This window comes from Ranitomeya imitator, chromosome 5, assembly GCF_032444005.1.
Source record: "Ranitomeya imitator isolate aRanImi1 chromosome 5, aRanImi1.pri, whole genome shotgun sequence".
Lineage (NCBI taxonomy): Eukaryota > Metazoa > Chordata > Amphibia > Anura > Dendrobatidae > Ranitomeya > Ranitomeya imitator.
The window spans coordinates 405,661,515-405,687,518 of NC_091286.1; the positions used below are offsets into that span (position 1 = coordinate 405,661,515).

The following is a 26,004-nucleotide window of genomic DNA, read 5'->3' on the forward strand; positions in this document are numbered from 1 at the left end:
CAGTATGGAGCATCATGTGTGGCCATTATACAGTATGGAGCATCATGTGTGGCCATATTTTTTTTGTTTATAATTATTGTTTATGAAGCAGTGTGATCAGCAGTGCTAAATAGGTGTGGTTGGGATGTGGATATAGGTGTGACTAGTTGTGAAATGGGTGTGGTCAGAGGCGTGGCCCAAAATTTGCCACGGCGCACTACGCGCGCCGCAAACTTTATGCCTCTTTCCCTTCTTCAAAAGTTGGGAGGTATGGTACCGCATTTCCCAGATCACAGCAAGTGCCGCAAATCCCATAGGGAATGAATGAGGCTAAACGCAGTGTTGCTGTAAGTGATCCGTTACGCGGCAGATGCAGAAAAACTGCCGGATCTGCTGCAAAAGGCGACTTTCACATCAGTGATTCTTGCCAAAGTCACTGCCGATAGTGTCATACTCACCAAAGGGGGAGAAGGCACAAAAAGTGCCTAGGGCAGCAGAAACTCTAAATATGGCCCTGGTCACTGATCACATGAGGACCGGAGTTGCGCCGGAAACCAGAGAAAGAAGAACAGTATGTGAGAAAGAGAAGTATTTAAAAAATGATCATAAGTGAATAGAAATGTAATACCTTTCCATAGGGGAACATATGATGGGCCTTGCGTATTTAGCACCATTGTGTAGCACCCTCTATATGTATCCTGCAACACTGAAATCTTTAAGTACCAGTGCTGGTTTCAGTGTGCTTTGAAGCATAGAACATTGGAGAATGATTGCATTGTTCACATAGTCTATTGTTGACACCATTAGACTTCATGTCGATGGCCGTGCACCTGTCAGTTACCCAGAGGGTATGTATTTTTAATATCCAAAGAGTGTGAATGCTCTGGATGACTACTTCACATTATTTAAGAAATGTATATCACACATTCATGCATTTTCCTATTAATTTCATACATCAACCCACACTCAAGCCTGATCATTGATGAGGCGAGGCAGAGAATCGCGTGCTTGGGCCGCTAATTAATGCAAATAAAGGAGTAGTTGCAAAACTAGTTATTGTTAGTATGCGGGTAGAAAGCAGCCGAGGAGGAGGTTTACTTTATTTACCAAAGCCTGTTGAATGTTGGTAGCAGATGAATCGGTTCTGCAATATATTTTTCGGTCCTTGCTCCCCCCACATTATCTATCACACTCTCATTTCTCGTACATATGGTGTTCTCATTAACAATACAGTTCAGCCTCCATCTTGCTTGCTAGCTGTCATCCTGCATTTTATTCCTCTATGCTCTTATCAATCCCATCATGCATCAGTGTAGCATCATATTGGCAGTTGGAGCCAGTACCATCTCTGCCTGCTGGGACTACAGAGTCATTATATTTCCTTCATATTTTCCTAAATGGAGAAAGTATAAGTATACGGTCAGGGAGGCTGAGCTGTCACCTTCTACATAACAGCTGTGTGACAGAAGCCATGCAAATTGCCTCTTCTGAGAAAAAGAGGACTTAACTTTATAGCGCCACCTGTTGGAAGTAGCGATCCTACAAGTCACAATCAACTCTTTAACGAGTCGTGCAATATGACTTAGGATAAAAGCCAAATTAGTATCTCAATTCGCAAACACGGTGTTTCGGGCTGTTGGCCCTCATCAGTGCGAAGCATGAGAACTAATTTGGCTAGGTGAGAGGCTCTGGACTGGGGTCTAAGGGGTATCGTTTCTCTTTATGGAGAGTGACATACCATGCAGTCATCATCATTACCTGGCATCTCCCCCACCCCCCACCTTATTCACCCTCGGTGAACGTCAGCGGCACGTTCCATGAAATGTCCTCATAGTCTCATTTCCGGAAACTGAGATAGTGACCCCCCCTCCTGAGGAGAATATACAGCCATGTAATTCTCAGGGAGTCACCATGAGATCATGTGATCTAACTGAAGAGGAGGAGTCCAATAATGTTCAGGGAGAAAGGAAACGCTAAATAAGCTAATACTAGCTGAATGATAATATATAATGGGCTAGCAGGCCAGTGGTTTTATTCCTTCTAGTTTAAGAAATTTCTTATTTTCTAGAAATCAGTGACCAAGCTAGAATAGTACAGTATGTGCCCTTGATGTTTGGTTAGTGGCTGTCTGCCACTTCGGTGCATTAGCATTAAAGGGGTATTCCCATCCCAGATTCTATCCCAATATGTAGTCGGCGTAATAATAATATTAGCAAATACCTCCAATTAGAAATGTAGTTTAGTTTTTCTGATATACTATGTTTCCTAATCCTCATGTATCTTTCCTCATGTGCAGGCATTGCAGGACCTTAGTTATCCATAGAAAACAATAGAGAGAACATAGTGGGGAAAAACATCAGCTCCCAATCTGTTGCATCACCTTGCCGGATGAAGTAACATCGTCCGGAGCCGTCCGAGTCTTGGACATCGGCGAAATAGAAAAAGGTGGGGGAAAGAAACCTCCAGCGATGAAATCAAGAAGGAAAGTTATCTTTTTTGTAAAAACTTAGTAGTACATTAAAAAAGACATAGATCCTGGTCACCACAACCTGGGATGAACAACCAACAACCTGAGTTGTTCATCCCAGGTTGTGGTGACCAGGATCCATGTCTCTTTTTTTAATGTACTACTGTACCGAATAAAAGTTTTTTTCATATTATTTTTGCAAAAAAAGATAACTTTTCTTCTTGATTTCATCGCAGGAGGTTTCTTCCCCCACCTTTTTCTATTTGGGTATCCATGGTTACGACCACTGATAGTGACAGATAGCTAGTTGTTAGTGGTCATAACCATTGATACCTAAGGTCCTGTAATGCCTACACATGAGGAAAGAGACGTAGCGAAAAACTATACTGCTATAACAGAAAATGTTCTGCAGCTGGTGCAGAAGAGCTAAAAACTGCAAAGCAGAAGAGCTAAAAACTGCAAAATTCTGTGGAACTATTCCTTTTTTATGCCAGTTTTTTGGCATATTTGGGATGATAGTCTATTACTCAACAGGGCAATCACCTGCTCACAAGTTTACATGCCTTCTCTTAGAAATGTCCCTCTCCCTATTGTGGATTAGTACATAGGGGAAGTGCCATCTGCACAGAAGAAGAAACTTCCTGGGAAGCCAGCAATGCGGAGCTCCATTTCTAGTGTATCCATCCCTTTTAGTTACAGATACAATCAGTAAGAGATGTATTATGTTAAGCCATGCAGGTTCCTAAGCAGTAAGAGCAAAAGACAGTATGTCATACATTGGGAAAGGTTTCAAAATATGGTCAAATTAGCCATCTTGTTATCATCTTCATATCGTTCTGACAACATAAAGCTGATTCTGGTCCTTTTCATTTACTGCAGTTATGTTTCTTATGTTCATGTGGTCTAATGAGGCTCTCGTGAGTGTTAATTGTCCAGTTCTGTATTGAGAATTCTACAAGGCCCATATTCCCTTTCCACAAAGGAGACATTAATTTGGAAAACTCAGCCTAATCTAATGACCAACTGCTTTGCAACCTTATTTTATAATATGGGAGCCATTGGGCAAACTCTTGTTAGTTGCAGCTTGTGGCCACACCTTTATACTGAGTTTTTACCCCAAGTCCATGTATGAGTTTCTATCACATACCCATTGATCACTCTTTTCTAGACCTCTTCCATTGTACAGTTTACCATGGAGAAAGATCAACTTACGGTACTTGTATTGTATGCCTGTCCTAGTCTCCCACTCTTATCTTTGTGATGATTCATAGTTGTGGAGATGGAAGCCGTACTGAAATTATTCATATTACTCACGTGAACCTAAAGAGTCATCTGTGAATTTACAATGGTAATGAAGGTGACCTGCTGCATTAATTCTGGTTCAGTAAGTTTTTTCCAGGCTTTAACAAATTCCTGACACAAAAGGAAAAAAACATGCAGTATATTTAGCACAATCGGGCCATTTAACACATTCCTGTGTAGGTGGCCATCGGGCCTTCAAATAGTGCAAGCAGTTTGAATCCCTTCATAGCGACCCATGAGGCTCCTACTTACTAAAGGGGCATAGACATTAGATGGCTGTTAGCCGAATGCTCGTTCATTCTACTTGGCCAAGCATGTATGTTCTCAGTAGGATGAGGGAAGTAAGCTGCTGCCACACTCCCATGGAGACTGTTTAATTCTCTTAGGCTGGTTTCACACATTTGTGAACACAGACCTCTAGGTGTGCTGATCTGAGCTGTATAATTCATAGGCATATATAAAACTATACTCTGCTACTGGACTCTGGCTGCTCCTTGGTACTGCTGTCCTGTGTCTCCCACTGGTCTTTATGCTAATTGTTGATGACGCCTCTGTAGTTTATGGCGCAATAAAACAGTTACCAATAGGTATGCCAATAGTAGTTAACGTACTAATAATGAAGTCTAAAGTTCCTGTGACATTTAGAAAGTGGTTTCTCAGCACAGCCAAATAGATGAGCGCTACACGTGTGCCAAGCGCTATGTTTGACCCCAGCCTAAAAAATAAGAGCCCTTTAATTTACTGTTATACATTTGGCAATTTACTATAAGCTATCACATATTGGCGCTGTAGAAGACTTTTGCAAGTTCCTTGAAAGCACATCAGGGACATCTGTTTTCATCCTTAATGCCCCCTTCACAAATCTGTTATTTATGTCCGTATGCGGTTCATTTTTTAAGTACCGCAAATACGGACACTAGGAAAACTATTCTATTTAATGGCAGTGCACACATGTCAGGTTTTACACACTGACTGGGTGTCCATGTGAATAACCTGCAGACATGTCCCTTAATGTACCACGGACAAAATGCATGCTGCACACATGAACACTGATGACATCCGTGTGATACATATCAATGCCTCGGAAAGGCAGTACAATTAGCACTGTCCCTGGATACCGGGTGCTGAATGCAGCTGTCATCATTGTCGCCTGGTCTCCCTACCCTGCAATCAGCGAGATCAAGCGATGCTAATGAGACTTGTGGTCCGCACCCGCTGTGTAGTTTGTATTAAATATAATTAAATTAAAAAAAACTTTCCCTGTAATTTTTATAACCAGCTGAGGGAAAGCTGATGGCGGGTGCTGATGTTAATATTTTTGGAAGTGGCCAATATCCATAAAAGTTTCTAGGCTATTACATCTCACAGCTGTTTGCTTAGCCTTTACTGGTTATTAAATAAATGACGTGGGGTCCCACCTAAATTTAGTAACCAGCAAAGGCTAAACGGACAGCTGTGAACTGATATTAATAGTCTAGGAATGGGCCATGGATATTGGCCCCCTCCCAGACTAAGAACATTAGCAATCAGCTGCCCCAGAAATTGTGCATCCATTATATGCGCCAGTTTTGGCGCTTAGCTTCGGCTCTTCCCACTGGCCCTGGTGCGGTGACAAGTGGGGTATTAGTTGTGGGGTTGATATAAGCTGGTTTATGGCCGCTGACATCAAGCCCAGGGGTTAGTAATGGAAAGGCATCTATAAGACACCTGTTTACTAACCCGTAGTCAAATTTAATAATGATATAGAGTAAAGTCCTTTAATTGAAATAAAAACAAGTCCTTATCTGAGCACGTTCTCAGATCACTATCTCTTTGAACATCTTTAAGCCTGCTGTTCTGTAGGTATTGGCTATACACTTGTGCTGTTCGGGTCAATATGACCTGACTTATTAAAGTCTGTTAATTTTGACATTTAGCTACTCTATTATTTGAATACCAGTTGCATTGTTTAACTGTATGTGAACATGGTTGGTAAAAAAAACAAATGAAAACTAAAAATCAAAACTTCAGTTTGCTCTTTTTTTTCTCTAGAAAAGGGTTGTACAGGTTCATGCATTACTATATTCAGGCTTTCTTGCATTCTGCACAGAAATAACTCACATGTTCTTTACATAAATATTTACTATGAGTAGAACATGTAATATTTGTTTTATCACACAGAGATGGACAAATGCTGTATCTTTTCCTTTTTAGTCTTTTTCTGGTGGAAGCCGTGGGTTTGCGTTGTTGAGCATGCTGCTGGGTACGGTTTTATATGGCTGCTGCTCCTTCTCTTCAGGGGTTTTGCTTTTCTTCCTAGAATAGATGGCACAACTAGTGACTTTCCTAATTCTTCCGGAAAGAGTCTTCGTATATGCAGTTTATTGGCGTTACAATCTTTTTCACGTCATAAACAAATGCATTGTAGGCAGATACATCAACAGCGTTTATAATATAAAGTGAAACCAGTGGCCACCAATTGCTTTTGCGTTTGCTTGTGTACGTAGCTATTATTTGATCTAGTGTTGTCAACTGCCCCTTGGTGGAATTATGATCTAATATCGTCTGCAGCTTTTTGTCATCTCGACTACTTACTGCATGGTCATCGTACAGCATGCTCCTCAGAATTGCTTGTTTGTTTGTTGGGGAATGTAAGAATCCACTGTCACCTCCAGTAAAGTAAAACGGTGAAATCTGAACATCACTTTTGCCAACGATACCTTGCTGCAGTTCAGGCTTTTTCTTACAGTGCCCAGCATTGTAAGTTTTCATTTTATCAACAGCTGCCCCAGTTGGTGCAAGGTAAAAAAAAAAAAACAATACGACAAGTCCAAATGTGTAGAAAAATAGGGGTGGCACTGCTCATCAATGGCAATATATAGTATATTTCCACCGGTATTAATAGCGTACTTCTCAGATGTTGTAACTGCAGCTGTAAAAATCCTGACCAGGGTGCACCTCCTTATCAGAAATCGATATAGTCCACATATAAGAACAAAATAAGGGCACTCACCGATCTTCATAGGATTCAAAAACTTTATTACATCTTCACATAAAATTCATGACCGGAGCTGGCAGCGCCGCTGATGATGTGAGCAGGGGAGCAGCTGGGACGACGGCCGTTTCGCGCTGTGCTTGCGCTTCTACGGGTCCACCCGTAGTGGACCCGTAGAAGCGCAAGCACAGCGCGAAACGGCCGTCGTCCCAGCTGCTCCCCTGCTCACATCATCAGCGGCGCTGCCAGCTCCGGTCATGAATTTTATGTGAAGATGTAATAAAGTTTTTGAATCCTATGAAGATCGGTGAGTGCCCTTATTTTGTTCTTATATGTGGACTAAAAAAAAAAAAAAAAAGTTGTCACACTTTGTCCTATTCCTGACCTCAAACCTGAAATGCGTCACATACCCTGATTATTTTCAGGTTTTTCTCCGGGTTTTTTTCTGAGCGTTTAGAGCATATGAACTATTGCTGTCACAAAGTGTCCATGGATCTTGATGCCGTACTTTGCCCGCTTACTCGGTTTATATTGTTTGAATGGGCACCTACCGTGCAATGCCACAAGTTGTTCATCCACAGTGACATTTTCACCTGTATTGTATACTTTTGGAAGAATCGCTATCCATTTATCCCAAACTTCTCTAATAGCAGCTAATTATTAGAGAATTATCTGATGTTGGCATAGGACACTTTTTCTGCCTGGGCAGAAGGCTGCAAGTTCCAAATTACATTTTTGTTTTAATAGACTGAATTGCTTGCATTGATCTAGTTGTCTGGGTATCGTGTCTCGTCAGATTCAACTTTAGAATTCTCATGATCACTTTCCCGGCTACTTATGTGGGCCTCATCTTTGGACACTTTCTCCAGTTGGATATATTCTTCAGAATCTGACGCGTTGGCAAGCTTTTACAAAGCCGCTTCACTCAGTGGACGTTTTCTCCAACTTTCGAAATAATGAACACTCACAACTTTCCAGGGGTAAAATCAGCGTTGTGGAATAAAATATCACTATATAAATAAACAACGATAACAATCGCGGCAAACACTAACCAGTGTAGCAACAATAAGAGCTTCTATACTACAGCGAAACAGACCTGTACTGAAAGCCCATCCGTCTGCAGTAACTTGTAAATGTATCGAGCGCACAGACCTGCAGGAACTGGAGAAATCGATAAACAATAGTAGATGCAATAGATAATCCACAATGATATTATAAATCATTTGTGACTGAAAAATATGGCGGAAGATCTGTATAAAACACTATTGTATTGACCCAAACGGTACATATGGTATGTAACAATCATTATTTCATACAAAAAACAAACACCTACCCACAAACAGACTCACCTAATCATGATTTGCAGATGCGCATAAAAAATAACCTGCAGCTTCACAAGCTTTTTTTCTGGGTCAAATAGACCCGAACAGTACAGCAGGGTTAATATTAACACACAAAACTCTTACATTTCTATGCTGCATATCATTCAACACGCGGATGGCATACGGACCACAAATCTCTCCAGTACTGTTTTTTTCTACTACAGGAATCACCAGAACATGTGAAGGAGGCCTAAAGGGAATCAGTCAGCAGGTTTCTGCTAAGTAATCTGAGGGCATCATGAGGTTGGGGCTGAGACACGGATTACAGGGACACGTCACTTATTAGGCTGTGTGCTGTTGTTTCACTAGAATAAGTGTTTTATTAGCAGGAGATGTTTTTATAACTGCTTGACTTGCTGCCTTTGTGCCTTCTGGTCCAACCACGTCCCCAGCACGATCAGCTTACTGTTAATACACAATGTACATAGAAAGCTGTGCTGTGGGCATGGTCAGCTTCCTGTCCTCTGCTATATCTATAGCAGAGAAAATTGATTGCATTACAAGTGCTGCACCCAGTAAAGTTAGTGACATCGCTGGACATAATCCTTACATTATGCTGCTCTCAGATGAGTTGGCAAAAACTCAGTGACACGTTCTCTTTAAAGGTTGAAATTGTGGCTGGTCTTGGTCCGCTGCTGACTGTATCATGGCCATTCCCTGTGTGGGCTCCATACTGTAAGCCAGGGGTGTCAAACTGCATTCCTCCAGGGCCGCAAACCATGCGTGTTTTCAAGATTTCCTTAGCTTTGCACAAGGTGCTGGAATCATTATGTGTTTAGGTGATTAAATTATCACCTGTGCAGTACAAGGAAATCCTGAAAACATGACCTGTTTGCAGCCCTCGAGGAATGCAGTCTGACACCCCTGCTGTAGGCTGTACGTGAATGGTCAGCACAGTCCCCTATGACCTTGCATATAATCTAGGTTATTTGACCCATTCAGTGTACTTGAGTTTATTTGGTCCTGGGTGCTGAATTGGTGGTGAGGTTGTGACTCTGACATCTGCTCATACATTCAGATTTTGTGGTTTTGTGAATTTACAAGTTCAGCTGTATTTGTGTGGAAGTGGCAACACAAAACTGCACAGTATTCTTAACCCCTGCCATGGTTTTTTGGACATTTTGCTCCTCTGATAGACTAGAGAATTTAAACATTTTTGACATGTACAAATAAAAATTAAATTGCAAAAAAAAAAGAAAAACGTATTAAACTTACATACCCTTAGTTATTTTACTGCAGGAGTGTTGTCTCTAATGTAAGTTCCCTGCCTCTAGTCTTATACTTCCCAGCTGCTGTTATCGGTGCGCTCCTTTCGGTCAACAGGTTATGACCTGTCAGATCGCTTCAGTGTTTACTGGGCAAGCGAGAAGCAGAATAGGAGTCTCATAGACTTACACTGAGAGGTTGTGTCTGTAAACTCTGACTTACGGTCAGTCTGTAGTTGCAGTCACAGGATGGCGGAGTGGCGCTGAGAAGAGTACAATACTAGGGTCAGGGAGCTTAGATTAATGGCACCACTCCAGCTCTGAAATGAAAAAAACAACAATGCTGGAGTGGTGCTTTATGAATGCATAAAAATTGATCCATGTGACTAAAAGTGTGACCCAAATAGATAAATACATGCACCCCCTCTACATACCACATAGGCCTACCGACACTTATCTCAATAAAATTACCAAAACCGGAGGGACCAAAATGCAACTTTTATACTGGCAATTTTAGAAAGGCCGCAACCTTTAACCCCTTTCTGCCAGCTGACAGAATAGTACGTCAGCTGGCAGTATCCCCTGCTTTGAGGTGGGCTCCGGCGGTGAGCCCACCTCAAAGCCGTGACATGTCAGCTGTTTTCAACAGCTGACATGTGCGTGCAATGGGCGCAAGCGGAATTGCGATCCGCCCTAGCCCAATAACTAGTTAAATGCCGCTGTCAAACTCTGACAGTGGCATTTAACAAACGCACGCGGCCGGGAGTACTCGCACCGCTGACCCCTGTTACGTGATCGGGGGTCATCGGTGCTTTGCCGTCACAACCAGAGGTCTCCTTGAGACCTCTATGGTGGTTGTTGGCAGATTGCTATGAGTGCCACCCTGTACAAGCCTGTAATTCTTCTGCATAGAGGTGATCTGTGCATCACATCTATGTAGCAGAGGCGAACGAGTAGTGAATGCTTCTAGCCTCCCATGGAAGCTATTGAAGCATGCCAAAATAAAAAAAAAATGTGTTTAAAAATATAAAAAAAAAATTTAAAAGTTCAAATAACCCCCCTTTTGTCCCAATCAAAATAAAACAATAAAAAAAATCAAACCTACAAATATTTGCAATCGCCTGATCTATCAGTGAAAAAAAGGATTAACCTGATTGCTAAACGGCGTAGAGAGAAAAAAAAAAATCAAAACACCAAAATTAAGTGTTTTTTGGTTGCTGCGACATTGCATTAAAATGCAATAACGGGCGATCAAAAGAACGTATCTGCACCAAAATGGTATCATTAAAAACGTCATCTCGGCTCACAAAAAAGAGAACCTAGACATGTTTGGAGTCTATGAACTCGTAATGACCTGGAAAATCTTAATGGCAGATCAGTTTTAGCATTTAGTGAACCTAGCAAAAAAAGCCAAACAAAAAACAAGTGTGGGATTGCTCTTTTTTTGCAATTTCATCGCACTTGGAATTTTTTTCCCATTCTTTGTTACACGACATGGTAAAACCAATGGTGTCGTCAAAAGTAGAACTCGTCCCGCAAAAAGTAAGCCCTCACATGGCCATATTGACGGAAAAATAAAAAAGTTATGCCTCTGGGAAGGAGGTGAGCGAAAAACAGAAATGAAAAAAGCTCCGGGGGTGAAGGGGTTAATAACAGTGAAACCTACAACTCATATATTCCTAGAAGACAAAGAAACCGACCTTTGGTGTTGTCACTCGTGATCACCTTCTTAGAATTTTGTCACAAACCGCCTTTTTTTTTTTTAATTAAAATATTCATCTGCCTAAAACTTACACACAATCTGAGGTTTACACATTAAATCAATGTAAAAACAATTGATGAAGGTGTGCAAGGTTCTGAAATACCACAATTACTTACACCAACAATGTGAGAAAATAAGTACCGTATATACTCTCGAGTATAAGCCGACCCGAGTATAAGCCGACCCCCCTAATTTTGCCACAAAAAACTGGGAAAACTTATTGACTCGAGTATAAGCCTAGGGTGGAAATTACCGGTGAATTTCAAAAATAGAAATAGATCATTATTTCCCCATAGCTGTGCCATATAGTGCTCTACACCGTTCATTATTTCCCCATAGCTGTGCCCCATATAGTGCTCTGCACCGTTCATTGTGCCCCATAGCTGTGCCATATACGGTGCTCTGCACCGTTCATTGTGCCCCATTGCTGTGCCATATACGGTGCTCTGCACCGTTCATTGTGCCCCATTGCTGTGCCATATACGGTGCTCTGCACCGTTCATTGTGCCCCATTGCTGTGCCATATACGGTGCTCTGCACCGTTCATTGTGCCCCATTGCTGTGCCATATACGGTGCTCTGCACCGTTCATTGTGCCCCATATCTGTGCCCATATACGGTGCTCTGCACCGTTCATTGTGCCCCATAGAAATCTCTGCCGCCGCTGCTGCAATAAAAAAAAAAACCACATACTCACCTCCCTTGATTGCAGCTCCCGGCGTCTCGTTCCGGCGCCTCCATCTTCCCGGCGTCTCTGCTCTGACTGATCAGGCAGAGGGCGCCGCGCACACTGTATGCGTCATCGCGCCCTCTGCCTGAACAGTCAGAGCGCAGACACCGGGAAGATGGAGCGGCGCCCGGCGGCTGGAACGAGGACAGGTGAATATGCTATACTTACCTAGTCCTGGCGATCCTCGCGCTGTCCCTCTGCCTGGTCTTCGGTGCCGCAGCTCTTCCTGTCAGCGGTCACCGGCACCGCTGATTAGAGGAATGAATAGGCGGCTCCGCCCCTATGGGAGGTGGAGCCGCTTATTCATATCTCTAATGAGCGGTCCCACGTGACCGCTGAAGAGGGGAAGAAGCTGCAGCACAGAAGCCCGTGGGACGGCAGGGACAGCGCGAGGATCGCTGGAACTAGGTAAGTATACCTCAGCGCCCTCACCCCCTCACCCGCCGACCCTGCCACCCACATTGACTCGAGTATAAGCCGAGAGGGGCACTTTCAGCCCAAAAATTTGGGCTGAAAATCTCGGCTTATACTCGAGTATATACGGTATTAGATATGGGGAGTTCACATACATCACTCATCGCATTCACAGCAGCGTATGTTAGAGATCCAAAACTGACATAGGCTATGTTCACAGTCACACACAGGTTTTGGAGTTATTTTTCTGCAGCCAAAGCCTGCTCTCTTGGCAGCAAAAGCTCTGTGTTCAAAACACCTTTTTTGTGGCATTTTCATGTCATTTTTTGGTGCGGATTACATGTGTGCTTTGTCTACAGTACATGTTTAATGAAATTAGTTTTATCTACCAAAAACGCAGCAAATATTTTTGTTCCTTTTTTTATTGCAACGTTTTCTCACTTTCTCATTGCTTTCTATAGATGAAAAAGCACTATATCCATAATCCATATGACTTCACAAAAATAATAGAATGTAAAGTGGCAAAACGTTCCACAGGGTGCGGAATCACACAAAGATTTGCGGGAGACATCTGCATAACAAAAGACATACACTGCAACATCAAATCATACGTGAGATGATACCAAGTGGGAGGCACAAGCCCAAAATAAGTGTAAGACTATGTGTGCAGGTTGAGTATTTGCCTGCAGAAATTTCTGCAAGGTTTCTGCATCTCTTGGCAGCAAAAACGCTGCGGAAAAATCTGCGTTTTTGCATGCATTTTTGTATGCATTTTTTTCCTGTGCATTCAATGGGTCAAAAACACAGGCAAAAACGCACAAAGAATTGACATGCTGCAGATTTAAGCGCACAGCAAATCCTGAAAGGAAAAATACTGATCATGTGCACAGCACTTCAGGATTCTCATTGACTTTGCTGGCATAAGGATTCCATAGCATTTTTAGGCCAATGCCATACGAAAAAAAGCGCATAAAAAATGCATCGTGTGCACTCAGCCTAAATGCCAAGCCTTTGTCTGATTCCTGACCCTGTCACACGTTTTGCCCTTTACATTCTGCTATATGCTTTTAACCCCTTAACCCCAGAGCTTTTTTCGGTTTTGCGTTTTTGTTTTTCGCTCCCATCCTTCCCAACGCCATAACGTTTTTATTTTTCAATCAATATGGCCATATGAGGGCTTATTTTTTGCGGGACGAGTTGTACTTTTGAACGACACCATTGGTTTTACCATGTTGTGTATTAGAAAACAGCAAAAAAATTCCCAAGTGTGGTGAAATTGCAAAAAAATTCAATCCCAAACTTGTTTTTTGTTTGGATTTTTTGCTAGGTTCACTAAATGCTTAATCTGACCTGCCATTATGTTTCTCCAGGTCATTACGAGTTCATAGACACCAAACATGTCTAAGTGGTGAAAAAAAAATTCCAAATTTTCCATTACCGTTGTGTCTCCATTTTTCGGGATCTCGGCTCAGGTGAGAGCTTTTTTTTTACGTGCCGAGCTGACATTTTTAATGATACCATTTTGGTGCAGATACGATCTTTTGATCGCCCGTTATTGCATTTTAATGCAATGTTGTGGCAACCAAAAAAACATAATTGTGGCGTTATGACTTTTTTCTTGCTACGCCGTTTAGCGATCAGGTTAATCTTTTTTTTATTGATAGATCGGGCGATTCTGAACGCGGCGATACCAAATATGTGTAGGTTTTTTTTTTTTAATTTTATTTTGAATGGGGCGAAAGGGGGGTGATTTAAACTTTTATATATTTTTAATTTTTTTAGATATTTTTAAACACTTTTTTTTATTTTGGCATGCTTCAATAGTTTCCAGGGAAGGCTGCCACAACTCAATTGCCTCTGCTACATAGAGGCGATGCTCAGATGGCTCATAGCAATCTGGCATCAACAACCATAGAGGTCTGCAGGAGACCTCTGGTTATGCCGACGCACTGATGACCTCCGATCATGTGACACAGGTCACCGGTGCACTCATTTCCGGCTGTATGGCCGGAAGTGCTTGTTAAATGCCGCTATCAGAGTTTGACACCTGCATTTAACTAGTTAATAGGTGCGGGCAGATCGCGATTCTGCCTGCACTTATTGCAGGCACGTCAGCTGTTGAAGACAGCTGACATATCCCGCCTTTGATGCGGGCTCAATGCCGGAGCCCGCATCAAAGCGGGGCATTCTGCCATCAGACATACTATTCTGTCCGATGGCAGAAAGGGGTTAATGAATATTCAATTTATTACTTGTCTGTATTTGCCTTGCATTGACTTATTTCTGGAGATGGGTGGATCCCTGAATGTTCCAGTTCGTCTGAACAGTTTAAAAAAGTTTGGGCACCAGAACAGTACCTGGATCCAAACTCGGACCCCATTCACTTGAATGGAGTCCCGAAGATCCAGTGTTTGCCATGCAGTCATGTGCATGACAGCGTGGCAAACACTGCTTCTGATCGGCGGTAAAATCTTAGCCTGCTGACGCTAATAACAGCGAGAGCAGGAGTGGCTGATGGGATAATTCATCAGCCGGAACCTGTGCTCTAAATAAATAAATACTGTAATTATAAAAATTAAAACGGCATGGGTTCACCTGTATTTTTGATTACTAGCCAAGCAAAACTTACAGCTGGGGGCTGCATCCTTCAGCTGTCAGTGTTGGCAAGGCTGGTTATCAAGAGTAGAGGGGTCCTCCTCCTGTTATTAGCGGCAGTAGGCGTAGGCTGATGGGAGCAGTAGCTGTGGGCTCACGCTGTCATTTGACAGTGTGGGAACCGTTGCTGTCTGACTGGTGGTAATGATTTTACTATCGATCAGAAGCAGTGTCTGCTGCGCTTTCATGCAGATGACAGCGCTATAAACACCTGATGTTTGGGGTGCCAAACCCGAACAGTAACACGTACTTCCTGATGAAGTCCGTGTCCGAACAGTAGGTGTTGGACGCCGAACTTTACTGTTCAGGTTCGCCCCCCTCTACTTATTTCTATGTGTTTTCATGGCTGTGTGTTTTTTGCTTTGTACTTTACCTTGTAGACTGCACTATTATTCACAACCTCCTACACTTGGTTTGGTAACAGAGCTTATGTCAGGGTCCTCCTGCTCCTTTGCAGCCTCTACTCACTGTAATGTGATTATAATAAAAAATCAGAATCTTAAACCAGGAAGAACAGGTCCAGGTGGAGGTATAGATGGAAGAGGCACGGCAGCACGGTGGCTCAGTGGTTAGCACTGCAGCTTTGCAGCACTGGGATTCTGGGTTCAAATCCCACCAAGGACAACATCTACAAGGAGTTTGTATGTTCTCCCCATGTTTTTGTGGGTTTCGTCCCACACTCCAAAGACATGCTAATAGGCAATCTAGATTGTGAGCCCCAATGTGGACAGTGCCAATAATATCTGTAAAGCGCTGTGGAATTAGTGGCGCTATATAAGCGAGTAAAATAAATATTACCTGAATATTTGTCCTACCATATTCCTTTATTCACCTATGTAATGTGTGCTATTGACAGGTTCTAACATTTCTTTGCCTCCTACACTGTTTAGTATGCAGATGTAAAGAAAACAAGCCATGTAGAAGTGCATGTTACACACCTGGCATAACAACAGTGTAAGCAGGTGGAAGCATAGGGTTAATAACCATGTCCTGAATGTACATGATGGCATCAGGTCAGCTGCTTGTCATGATGAGTCAGCACTGTGAGGCTCCTGCCCACATCCTTATTTTTTCATCCATTCAGATGGTTTTGCAATGTGTCACAGGCAGTGGCTGCACACAGACACAGTCATTGTGATAACTGCGGCTGCTCCAATGTACATTTTCAGCCTTACCTTTATATCCAATGTCAGGGTTCCCTATGGCAACAGCTTTTTCATTGGCTTAGTGCCTTTATCCTAATTTCCAGCCATCTATTGCAACAGGCTAGATGAGACTTTGATTGGGCTGGCTTCATTTTCTGTTACTTCCTTATTGAAAGTGTACATTTAGCAGAAATGAAGTCATGTCTGGATGACTTTGGAAAAGACACTTCTGTTTCTGACTAGTACTTCCTTATTGTGACCGGATGCTTTGAAGGGTTTTCAACTTTTGTTAAAAATTTTATATTTCACCCTTCTAGCTGTTAATCAGGTCCTACTGCTGCGCTGGGTCTTTTTCTTCTTCTTCTTCTTCTTCTTCTTCTTATTTATTGTTATAGCGCCATTTATTCCATGGAGCTTTACATGTGAGGAGGGGTATACATAATAAAAACAAGTACAATAATCTTAAACAATACAAGTCACAACTGGTACAGGAGGAGTGAGGACCCTGCCCGTGAAGGCTCACAATCTACAAGGGATGGGTGAGGATACAGTAGGTGAGGATAGAGCTGGTCGTGCAGCGGTTTGGTCGATCGGTGGTTACTTCAGGTTATTGTCTTGTCGGAAGAGGTGGGTCTTCAGGCTCTTTTTGAAGGTTTCGATGGTAGGTGAGAGTCTGATATGTTGTGGTAGAGGGTTCCAGAGTAGTGGTGATGTGCGAGAGAAATCTTGTATGCGATTGTGGGAAGAGGAGATAAGAGGGGAGCAGAGAAGGAGATCTTGTGAGGATCGGAGGTTGCGTGCAGGAAAGTACAGGGAGACGAGGTCACAGATGTATGGAGGAGACAGGTTGTGGATGGCTTTGAATGTCATGGTTAGGGTTTTGTAGTCGCTGGGCAATGAGGAGCCAGTGAAGGGATTGACAGAGGGGAGAGGCCGGGGAATAGCGGGGGGACAGGTGGATTAGTCGGGCAGCAGGGTTTAGAATAGATTGGAGGGGTGCGAGAGTGTTAGAGGGGAGGCCACAGAGCAGGAGGTTGCAGTAATCAAGGCGAGAGATGATGAGGGCATGGACTAGGGTTTTTGCAGATTCTTGGTTGAGGAATGAACGGATTCGTGAAATATTTTTGAGTTGAAGTTGGCAGGAAATGGAAAGGGCTTGGATATGCGGTTTGAAGAAGAGATCAGCGTCAAGGATTACCCCGAGGCAGCGAGCTTGTGGGACTGGGGAGAGTGGGCAGCCATTTACTGCAATGGATAGGTTCGTTGGGGTGGGGGGTGGGAGGGGGGCACGCGAGAGTTGATGAATTCTGTTATCTTATCTGGTTCTTCTCGCCACACAGCCTGCAGCCTGTTTCATGGTAGTATATACCAGTGTGGATTTTCCAGCATCATTCCTCAGACTGCATCTCCATAGATTTCAGTAGGCAGCTTTAATCTGATCCCTCAGTGAGATGGCAGTTTATCTTGTTTTGGCCAAAATCGATTTGGGCTGTATTTGAGTGAAAGATGAGTTCAAGAAGTGGGGAGATTAGCTCGTGACTGGAGAAAGAAGCAGATTTTTCTGAAAAAAAAAAAAAAAGTCATAAAGCTTCCCATTTCTGCATGTGTTGTAGATTTATGCAAACTTTGTTGAAACAACAGTGACCCTTTAAGGTCCTACAGGCCCCAATTCAAGTCTGACATTTTACAGTCTTAATAAAGGCAGCAATGGATTAAGGTGTGTGCCTGTTATTGAGTTTGGCACATCTCTCAGCCGTCATGCTCTTCCGCCAGAAATGTAACTCCAGCCAGAGGTTGGTGTACATTGCTGTGTAATGTGCCCTACTTTTGTGGCACACATTTTGAAGGATTTGTTGAGTGGCTTTGGCATGCTCCATCCTGCCCTAGTTCTACTAACTTTGGCAGTGCTGGCAAGACTGGCGTAGAAATGCCAAAAGCTGCAACATTTTCGTGATATTTCAAGGCGTTTTACACCAGAATTGCAGCAAAAACTCTTTGAATTGGAGCCTCAGAGTTGCCTCTGTCCAATGTCTTTTCTTTCTGATCCCTCATGTAGACAGCATGGACTTAATGTGATGCATTAATACTAAATGTACCCGATAAGGAAGCATTCTCTTCTATTTTTACATTTCTGAGACTAAGGCTGCATTTGACAGGAATTCTCATTGGGTTTAGCTACATAATGGAAGAATCATTCTGTGCAGTGTTTTATTATGATGCAGTACCATTAAAGAGCACTTAGAGAATGTTGAAGGTGGTTATATGACATCTATTTAATTTCTTTGTTTTATTTTTGGAATCTCATGCATATTGTAGATGTACTTTTTTGATGCTTGTCTTCTAGTGAAGCATTTGAATAATATTCAGAGATTAGTTATTTTTATTATGTTATGGTCTTTTGAGCAAGTTCAGATAATCAGCATAATCTTTTTATCTACCCTCATTGTGATCTCTCCATTAGTCAAGAGGACATACACCAACCGGATAAATGTGGCGCATGATAAAAAATTGAAGGACTATTTATCAATTTATTTATGCCAAATTGATGGTTCAGTTTAACCCCTTCATGACCTTGGGATTTTCCATTTTTCCGTGTTCGTTTTTCGCTCCCCTCCTTCCCATAGCCATAACTTTTTTATTTTTCTATCAATATGGCCATGTGAGGGCTTATTTTTTGCGGGACGAGTTGTACTTTTGAACGACATAATTGGTTTTACCATGTCGTGTACTAGAAAACGGGGAAAAAAATTCCAAGTGCTGTGAAATTGCAAAAAAAGTGCAATCCCACACTTGTTTTTTGTTTGGCTTTTTTTGCTAGGTTCACTATATGCTAAAACTGACCTGATATTATGATTTTTCAGGTCATTACGAGTTCATAGACACCAAACATGACTAGATTACGTTTTATCTAAGTGGTGAAAAAAAAATCCAAACTTTGCTAAAAAAAAATTGCGTCATTTTCCGATACCGATACCCGTAGCGTCACCATTTTTTGTGATCTGGGGTTGGTTGAGGGCTTATTTTTTGCGTACCAAGCTGATGTTTTTATTGATACCACTTTGTGCAGATACGTTCCTTTGATCATCCGTTATTGCATTTTAATTCAATGTCGCGGCGACCAAAAAAAGTAATTCTGGCGTTTCTAATTTTTTTCTCGCTACGCCGTTTAGCGATCAGGTTAATGCTTTTTTTGAAGGAGCGGGCGATTCTAAACGTGGCGATACCAAATATGTGTAGGTTTGATTTTTTTTTTTTTTTTTTTTATTGTTTCGTTTTGAATGGGGCGAAAGGGGGGTGATTTAAACTTTTATAAATTTTTTTTATTGTTTTCACTTTTTTTTTTAACTTTTTTTTAACTTTTGCCATGCTTCTATAGCCTCCATAAGCGGCTAGAAGTTGGCACAACTGGATCGGCTCTGCTACATAGCAGCGATCCCGGGGTGCGATGCTGCGGGTCTGGTGTCGGCGGTGAGGAAGAGCATGGAGCAGGGTCCCTTCCTCAGGATTCCGGCGGTGGCAGAAGTATGGCAATGCTGATGTCCCGGGGTGCGATGCTGCGAATCATGGAGCAGGGTCCCTTCCTCAAGATACCGGTGGCAGAAATGTGGCTACTCCGCGGCCCGATGTCCACGGTGAGCTGAGCCGAGTGCGTCACCAGTTTCCATGCGGCCATGTTCCTGAAGTCGTGAGCCGCTGGAGGCTTCAGGAAAGTGGCCACCGGAGGCCGCGCGTGATCTCAATCTGTGCACCAAATTTTTTTGGGGAAAAGTGCATCTTATAGTCCGAAAAATACGGTATTTGTCTTTTAATAATTTGGGTTTCTTTATTTGTTAGTGACTTTTGAATCCTTATATTCATTACACTTCGGTTAGCACAAATTAATAGTTTACACTAATCTACGCTAGTTTACCTTTTTCTGTGCAGTCTGATATAACTTATACATTGGCTAGATATACTTTTGGAACAATTTTTTTTCTATTCTAATACATAATTTCAAGGCCGAGAAAAAAAATTAACTACACTGAACAAAAATATAAGCGCAACAATGTTGTTTTTACTTCAATTTTTCATGTGCTGAACTCAAAAGATCCTAGACTTTTCACAATTCACAAATTTGTCTAAATCTGTTAGTGGATGCCGCGATAGCAGCTACTACTCAGGCTGCATCCACCCCACGTAGATGATACCTATCTGACTGCCATTCAAACTATTGGCATTTTCTGCCATTTAATCCTACATTTTTGGTATAACCTTTCATTATAAAACATCCCTTTGTACGTAACTGATGAAGGTCTCCTGTTGGGACCAAAACATTTTGATACACATTGGGATTGAATGAAATCACTTTCATGCTATCGCAAAGTTGAGTGCCGGGTTCTGCTTTAAATCTGTTAGTAAGCATCGTCTCCTTTGCCGATATAATCCATCCGACAGGTGTAACAAGATGCTGATTAGACAGCATGATTATCGCATCGGAGTTCCTTAGACTGGCCTAAATCCTGGTCCAACTCTGCCACCTCCTATCTCAGGGGCTCAGGGTTTATAAATATTGTATATGCAGAGGCTAGTGTGGGCGGGGCTAGCTGTGGTGTGGGCGGGCTAGCTTCCTCAGCTCTGCTTCATGCTAAATCTAAAATCTCTGATTGTGTCCAAACTGCCGCACTCAATAATCTAAGGCTGCTTTCACACGTCAGTTTTTTGCCGTCAGGCACAATCCAGCGAATTTTGAAAAAAACGGATCTGGCAAAAGTTACCGCCGGATCCGTTTTTTTTTCTCATAGACTTAGGCTAGGGTCACATTGTGACTTTCTGATTATTCTAGTCCTTGTAGCAACTTGCACGCACACTTCAAACGGCCCTTCAGGTGTCCCCTTATTTAGGCTCATTTTTCATTGGTGCGTGTGGCACTTGCTGTACTATAAATCATCTCTCTTGCGGTAGACTTGTATACAACAGCCAATCAGAAGAGGCAGAGCTGCATTGAGCAGAAGACCGCAATAGGCTGAGCCAATGATAAGGCGGGGCGTGTCTCTGACTACCCCTATCTAAACAGTTGTCACAGATAACAGCTTTTCCTAATGGGGCTGAGCTGATTAGCAAGGAGGAAAATCAGGTAAGCACCTTGTGTAGGTCATGACTTCAATGGAATTTTTGAGCTCCTGACTGGACATTGTCTTTACGCTAATTTGCCCTTTTCCATTCTCTTGCTGAATTATACCGAGCTGATAAAGATTAAGTACAGTTATTCCTGGTGTAATATAAATAGTGACATTTACTTACAGGATGTGGGCTGCCTGGATGCCTTGGAGACTGCTGCTCGAGCCGAGGGTCTTCCATTGGATGTTTCCATGCACTCACACTTGCAGTTCTTGGGTGAAAACCAGCACAATAATACCAAATACCACTATGGTCTACACTTGCTGAAACCTTTTCGGATTACTTCCAAGTAAGTTTTCTTTCTACCTTTCCACGCTTGTTGGATCTTGTATTTGCAGACCGTATTGATATTTATGTACTTCTCCTTTACAGACACCAGCACCCTGTGGATAATGCTGGACTGTTTTCCTTCATGACTTTCTCTTGGCTTACACCTCTGGCACATAAAGCATACAAGAAGGGTGAATTGTTTTTTGAAGATATCTGGCCATTGTCCCTGCATGAGTCTTCTGATATCAACTGTAGACGGTATGTTGTTATTGTTTAGGTTGATTATGGCAAGTCACTATAATTACTTTCCTACTAAATAATTGTCACGTGGAACATTTATGGCATAGTCACAAGATAGGTCAGATGTGGTATGCCCATTTACTTGCAGGCTACAGTTCCAGAAATTGTTGAGCAAATTTGTTTGCCAGTTTTTGGAGCTCCCATACAAATGAATGGAGAGATCCGCACTTGCTGCATCCTCCACACGGACAGTGGCATCATGGGGCCTCAGTCTCGAAATAGATGCAAATTTTGTAAAAATGGCATAATTTTCCCATTTGTATTTTCACTTATATAAGGGGTTGCTCACATACTTATAACCTTAGTTATTCATGGTAAGTTCAATAACAATTTACAGTGTTCTTCCAAAAATTGGAGTACTCGGGATATAACCATATTCTGGAGCACACAAATCAAATTTGAGATCACGACTCAATGGCAACAATTGAGCCTCAATACTGCCTTAGGGTACCGTCACACTAAAACGACGCTGCAGCGATACGACAACGATGTCGATCGCTGCAGCATCGCTGTTTGGTCGCTGGAGAGCTGTCACACAGACAGCTCTCCAGCGACCAACGATCCCGAAGTCCCCGGTAACCAGGGTAAACATTGGGTTACTAAGCGCAGGGCCGCCAGCGTAAACGTAAAAAAACCCAAACACTACATACTTACATTCCTGTCGCGTCCCTCGGCGCTGTGCTTCTCTGCACTGACAGTAACATAGTAACATAGTTAGTAAGGCCGAAAAAAGACATTTGTCCATCCAGTTCAGCCTATATTCCATCATAATAAATCCCCAGATCTACGTCCTTCTACAGGACAGTGAGCGCCGGACAGCTGGAAAGCAGAGCGGTGACGTCACTGCTGTACTTTACGGCCGGCCGGCGCTCACCAGTTAGTGCGGGAAGCTGAAGGCGAGGGACATGACCAGACACCGGGAAGGTAAGTATGTAGTGTTTGTTTTTTTTTTACGTTTACGCTGGTAACCAGGGTAAATATCGGGTTACTAAGCGCGGCCCTGCACTTAGTAACCCGATGTTTACCCTGGTTACTAGTGAAGACATCGCTGAATCGGCGTCACACACGCCGATTCAGCGATGTCAGCGGGAGATCCAGCGACGAAATAAAGTTTCAAACGATCTGCTACGACGTACGATTCTCAGCGGGGTCCCTGATCGCAGTAGCGTGTCAGACACAGCGAGATAGTAAGGATATCACTGGAACGTCACGAATCGTGCCGTCGTAGCGATCAAAGTGCCACTGTGTGACGGTACAGTTAGAACTGGCGTGGAGTTAAAATGGAACTGTGCTTTCAACAAACTATGCATAACTCAATAGTAGTCAGTTATAAAAAAAACAAAAAAAAACTTTGTAATGTAACTTATCAGAGAAATCCTCTTCCTTCCCCACTTATCAGACACTTCTTTCCCTCCCCACCCCCAATAACCTTGCCATCCACTGTGAAAGACCAGCTGAAGTTTATCTTGCTCAGAGGAGATGGACTGCCTGTGTCACAGCTCATTATCCTCTATGGAGAGGGGAAAAGGAGTGAGGAGCAGGGAAAGTAACAGACAAAGGCAGATGGAAAACATTGTGCAGAGCTCTATAACAAGTGTTTTACCGCACATCAGAGGTTGAGTCATATCAGCCCAGCTCTACTTTAGAAAGTCCTCCTGTTCACTGCAGCTTGTGTCTGAGATATAAAGTGAATGGAGAACAGGCCTAACCTTCTCTGTGCTGTGTGGTCTATGGGAGAAATCTCTGCAGCTTGTCTCATCCACCTACCAAATTACAGCACGAACATGCAGAGTGGGAAACTGGTGAGAATGCCGGACATAAGTCACATAAGGCTAAAAATGGTATTATTCCTCATGTACTGGCATAGGACACTTTATTCTGAAAAGATACTTGAAAGCATGGTTACCCTGTAGGGAATGTCCCCACTGTGCAACTGTTATTACTGTACCCAGTGAAGGACATCTGGATATCCTAGAATGGTGCTTCCCCCTCTATTATTCTGGATAGAAGCTGCTGCAGACCAAGATGGGCACAAAGCAACAGTACATTTCTACTAAGGACAATGTGTGACCATCTACGGCCTTTCTGACTGGTATTGCTCCTGAAAGCCAAGCTAATCAGCTAGTAGAGTCAGCAGCTATAGTAGCAGCGATCAGCTAATAGCTGTGACAGCTTTATTTTGAGAAATGGTTGTGCAGTTGGCACATATGATTAAACTTCTGTGTATCTGCAGATATATTCATTATCCAATGAAGGCTATAGGAAATGTATATACAAAGAATATCCTCCTAGAGATGGCTGTAAATTGCACTTATTTTGTTATTTTACTCCATGATTGTTATGAAGCTCTGCATTCAGTGCTTCATATCGGAAAAAGAAAATGGACTTGTGTCCACAGTATAATACATTTTAGGTGAGGAAATGGTGTGACTGTCCTGCAGAAATGCAAAATTCTGTCATAACATTTATGGTAGTCCTCTGCTTCTGTTTGCAGATGTAGGCTATGTTCACACTCTGCAGATTCCACTGCGGATTTTTCCGCAGCAGAATTGCAAAATCCGCAGTGAAAACCCATCGCGGTTTTTACTGCGGATTTATCGCGGTTTTTACTGCGTTTTCTTCTGCGGATTTTCATCTGCAGTTTTCTATTGGAGCAGGTGAAAATCCGCAGAAAAGAAGTGACATGCTGCGGAATGTAATCCGCAGCGTTTCCGCGCGGATTTTTCTGTAGCATGTGCACAGCGTTTTTTGTTTCCCATAGGTTTACATTGAAATGTAAACTCATGGGAAACTGCTGCGGATCCGCGGCGGTCAAATCCGCTGCGGATCCGCAGCAAAATCCGCAAAGTGTGAATATAGCCGTAGAGCTTGACAGAGTTGATACCAGCATCCAGGTTCATGCATTTTGCATCATGTGGAAGCATTTAGCCATTAAATGCAGGATGGAAACCTTCACGTCAGGGTCTTGGTCTTTTCAAGAATGTACTCTTAGGCTATATTCACACTTTGCGGATTTTGCTGCGGATCCGCAGCGGATTTGACCGCTGCGGATCCGCAGCAGTTTCCCATGAGTTTACATTTCAATGTAAACCTATGGGAAACAAAAAACGCTGTGCACATGCTGCAGAAAAATCCGCGCGGAAACGCTGCGGATTACATTCCGCAGCATGTCACTTCTTTTCTGCGGATTTTCACCTGCTCCAATAGAAAACTGCAGATGAAAATCCGCAGAAGAAAACGCAGTAAAAACCGCGATAAATCCGCAGTAAAAACCGCGATGGGTTTTCACTGCGGATTTTGCAATTCTGCTGCGGAAAAATCCGCAGTGGAATCTGCAGAGTGTGAACATAGCCTTACCCTTGCCTTGTTTGTAGCGTCACTTCTTAGTAGCCTATTCACTTTTAACACTTGAGTATTGAACAATAATTTATATTCTTTACCCGTCCAGACTGGAGAAACTGTGGTTTGAGGAGGTGAAGGAACGAGGAGGAGACGAAGCCTCTCTTCGGAGCATTTCATGGAGATTCTGTCGCACCAGGCTCATCATCTCCATCATGTGCCTGATGCTTACCCAACTGGCTGGCTTCATTGGTCCAGTAAGTACTTTCCACCCTGTTTCATGTGCCCAGAGGTAATATCTTCTTTAGACTTTCTTTTTTTCTTTTTCTTTCTTCGCCCCCTCCCCACTCTTTGCCCTTCTATTAAATTTGTTAGTTTAGATCTGCAGAATTAGCTTTGGTTCGTCTTTTTATTTCTCTTGTTGATGGAGCGTGTAGTCTTCAGCTGACCATTTGCAAATACAGTATTTTTGTAGAACCAGAAACTCCGCATTATATAATTCCAGCAGATTTTAAAACAAATTCTCCATTTTATCAATATATGTATTTTGATATAAAGGAGCATTATTGGCTACCATATATGGGGTATCCTCTTTGTAGAACAAATGCTCTCATATTTATAATAGAAGACAAAATTAGCAAGTATTACTTCTATTAAGCCCTCATTGGAGCCATGTACCTCACATTATACCACAGTGGTCTTACTTGCATGTATTCAGCAAGCTCTAGTTTCCTGTTCTCTTTGCGACTTATTGCTAATTTTCCTTAAGGTGTATAGCAATTTCTTTTAGTACAAATTTTCTGTGTGCTGCTTAAAGACGAAGGTGCAATGCATGGGTAAGTACCTATAGGGCAATGCTAAAAATTTCTGTTTAAGTAACTTTTTTACTATATTGTATATACTGCTTGCCCTTGATCTCTGTTA

The 26,004-nt window shown here is 42.6% G+C and overlaps 1 protein-coding gene across 2 annotated transcripts in view; it reads left to right on the plus strand.

Annotated features, from left to right (window-relative positions):
* Positions 1-26,004, plus strand: part of ABCC5 (ATP binding cassette subfamily C member 5) — a 139,483-nt gene that overhangs the window by 16,215 nt on the left and 97,264 nt on the right. For both annotated transcript variants that reach the window (XM_069726983.1, XM_069726984.1), the window contains exons 3-5: positions 21,297-21,460; positions 21,544-21,699; positions 25,190-25,337. In XM_069726983.1, the coding sequence (XP_069583084.1) occupies positions 21,297-21,460; positions 21,544-21,699; positions 25,190-25,337 (468 nt within the window). The remainder of the gene's footprint in view (positions 1-21,296; positions 21,461-21,543; positions 21,700-25,189; positions 25,338-26,004) is intronic.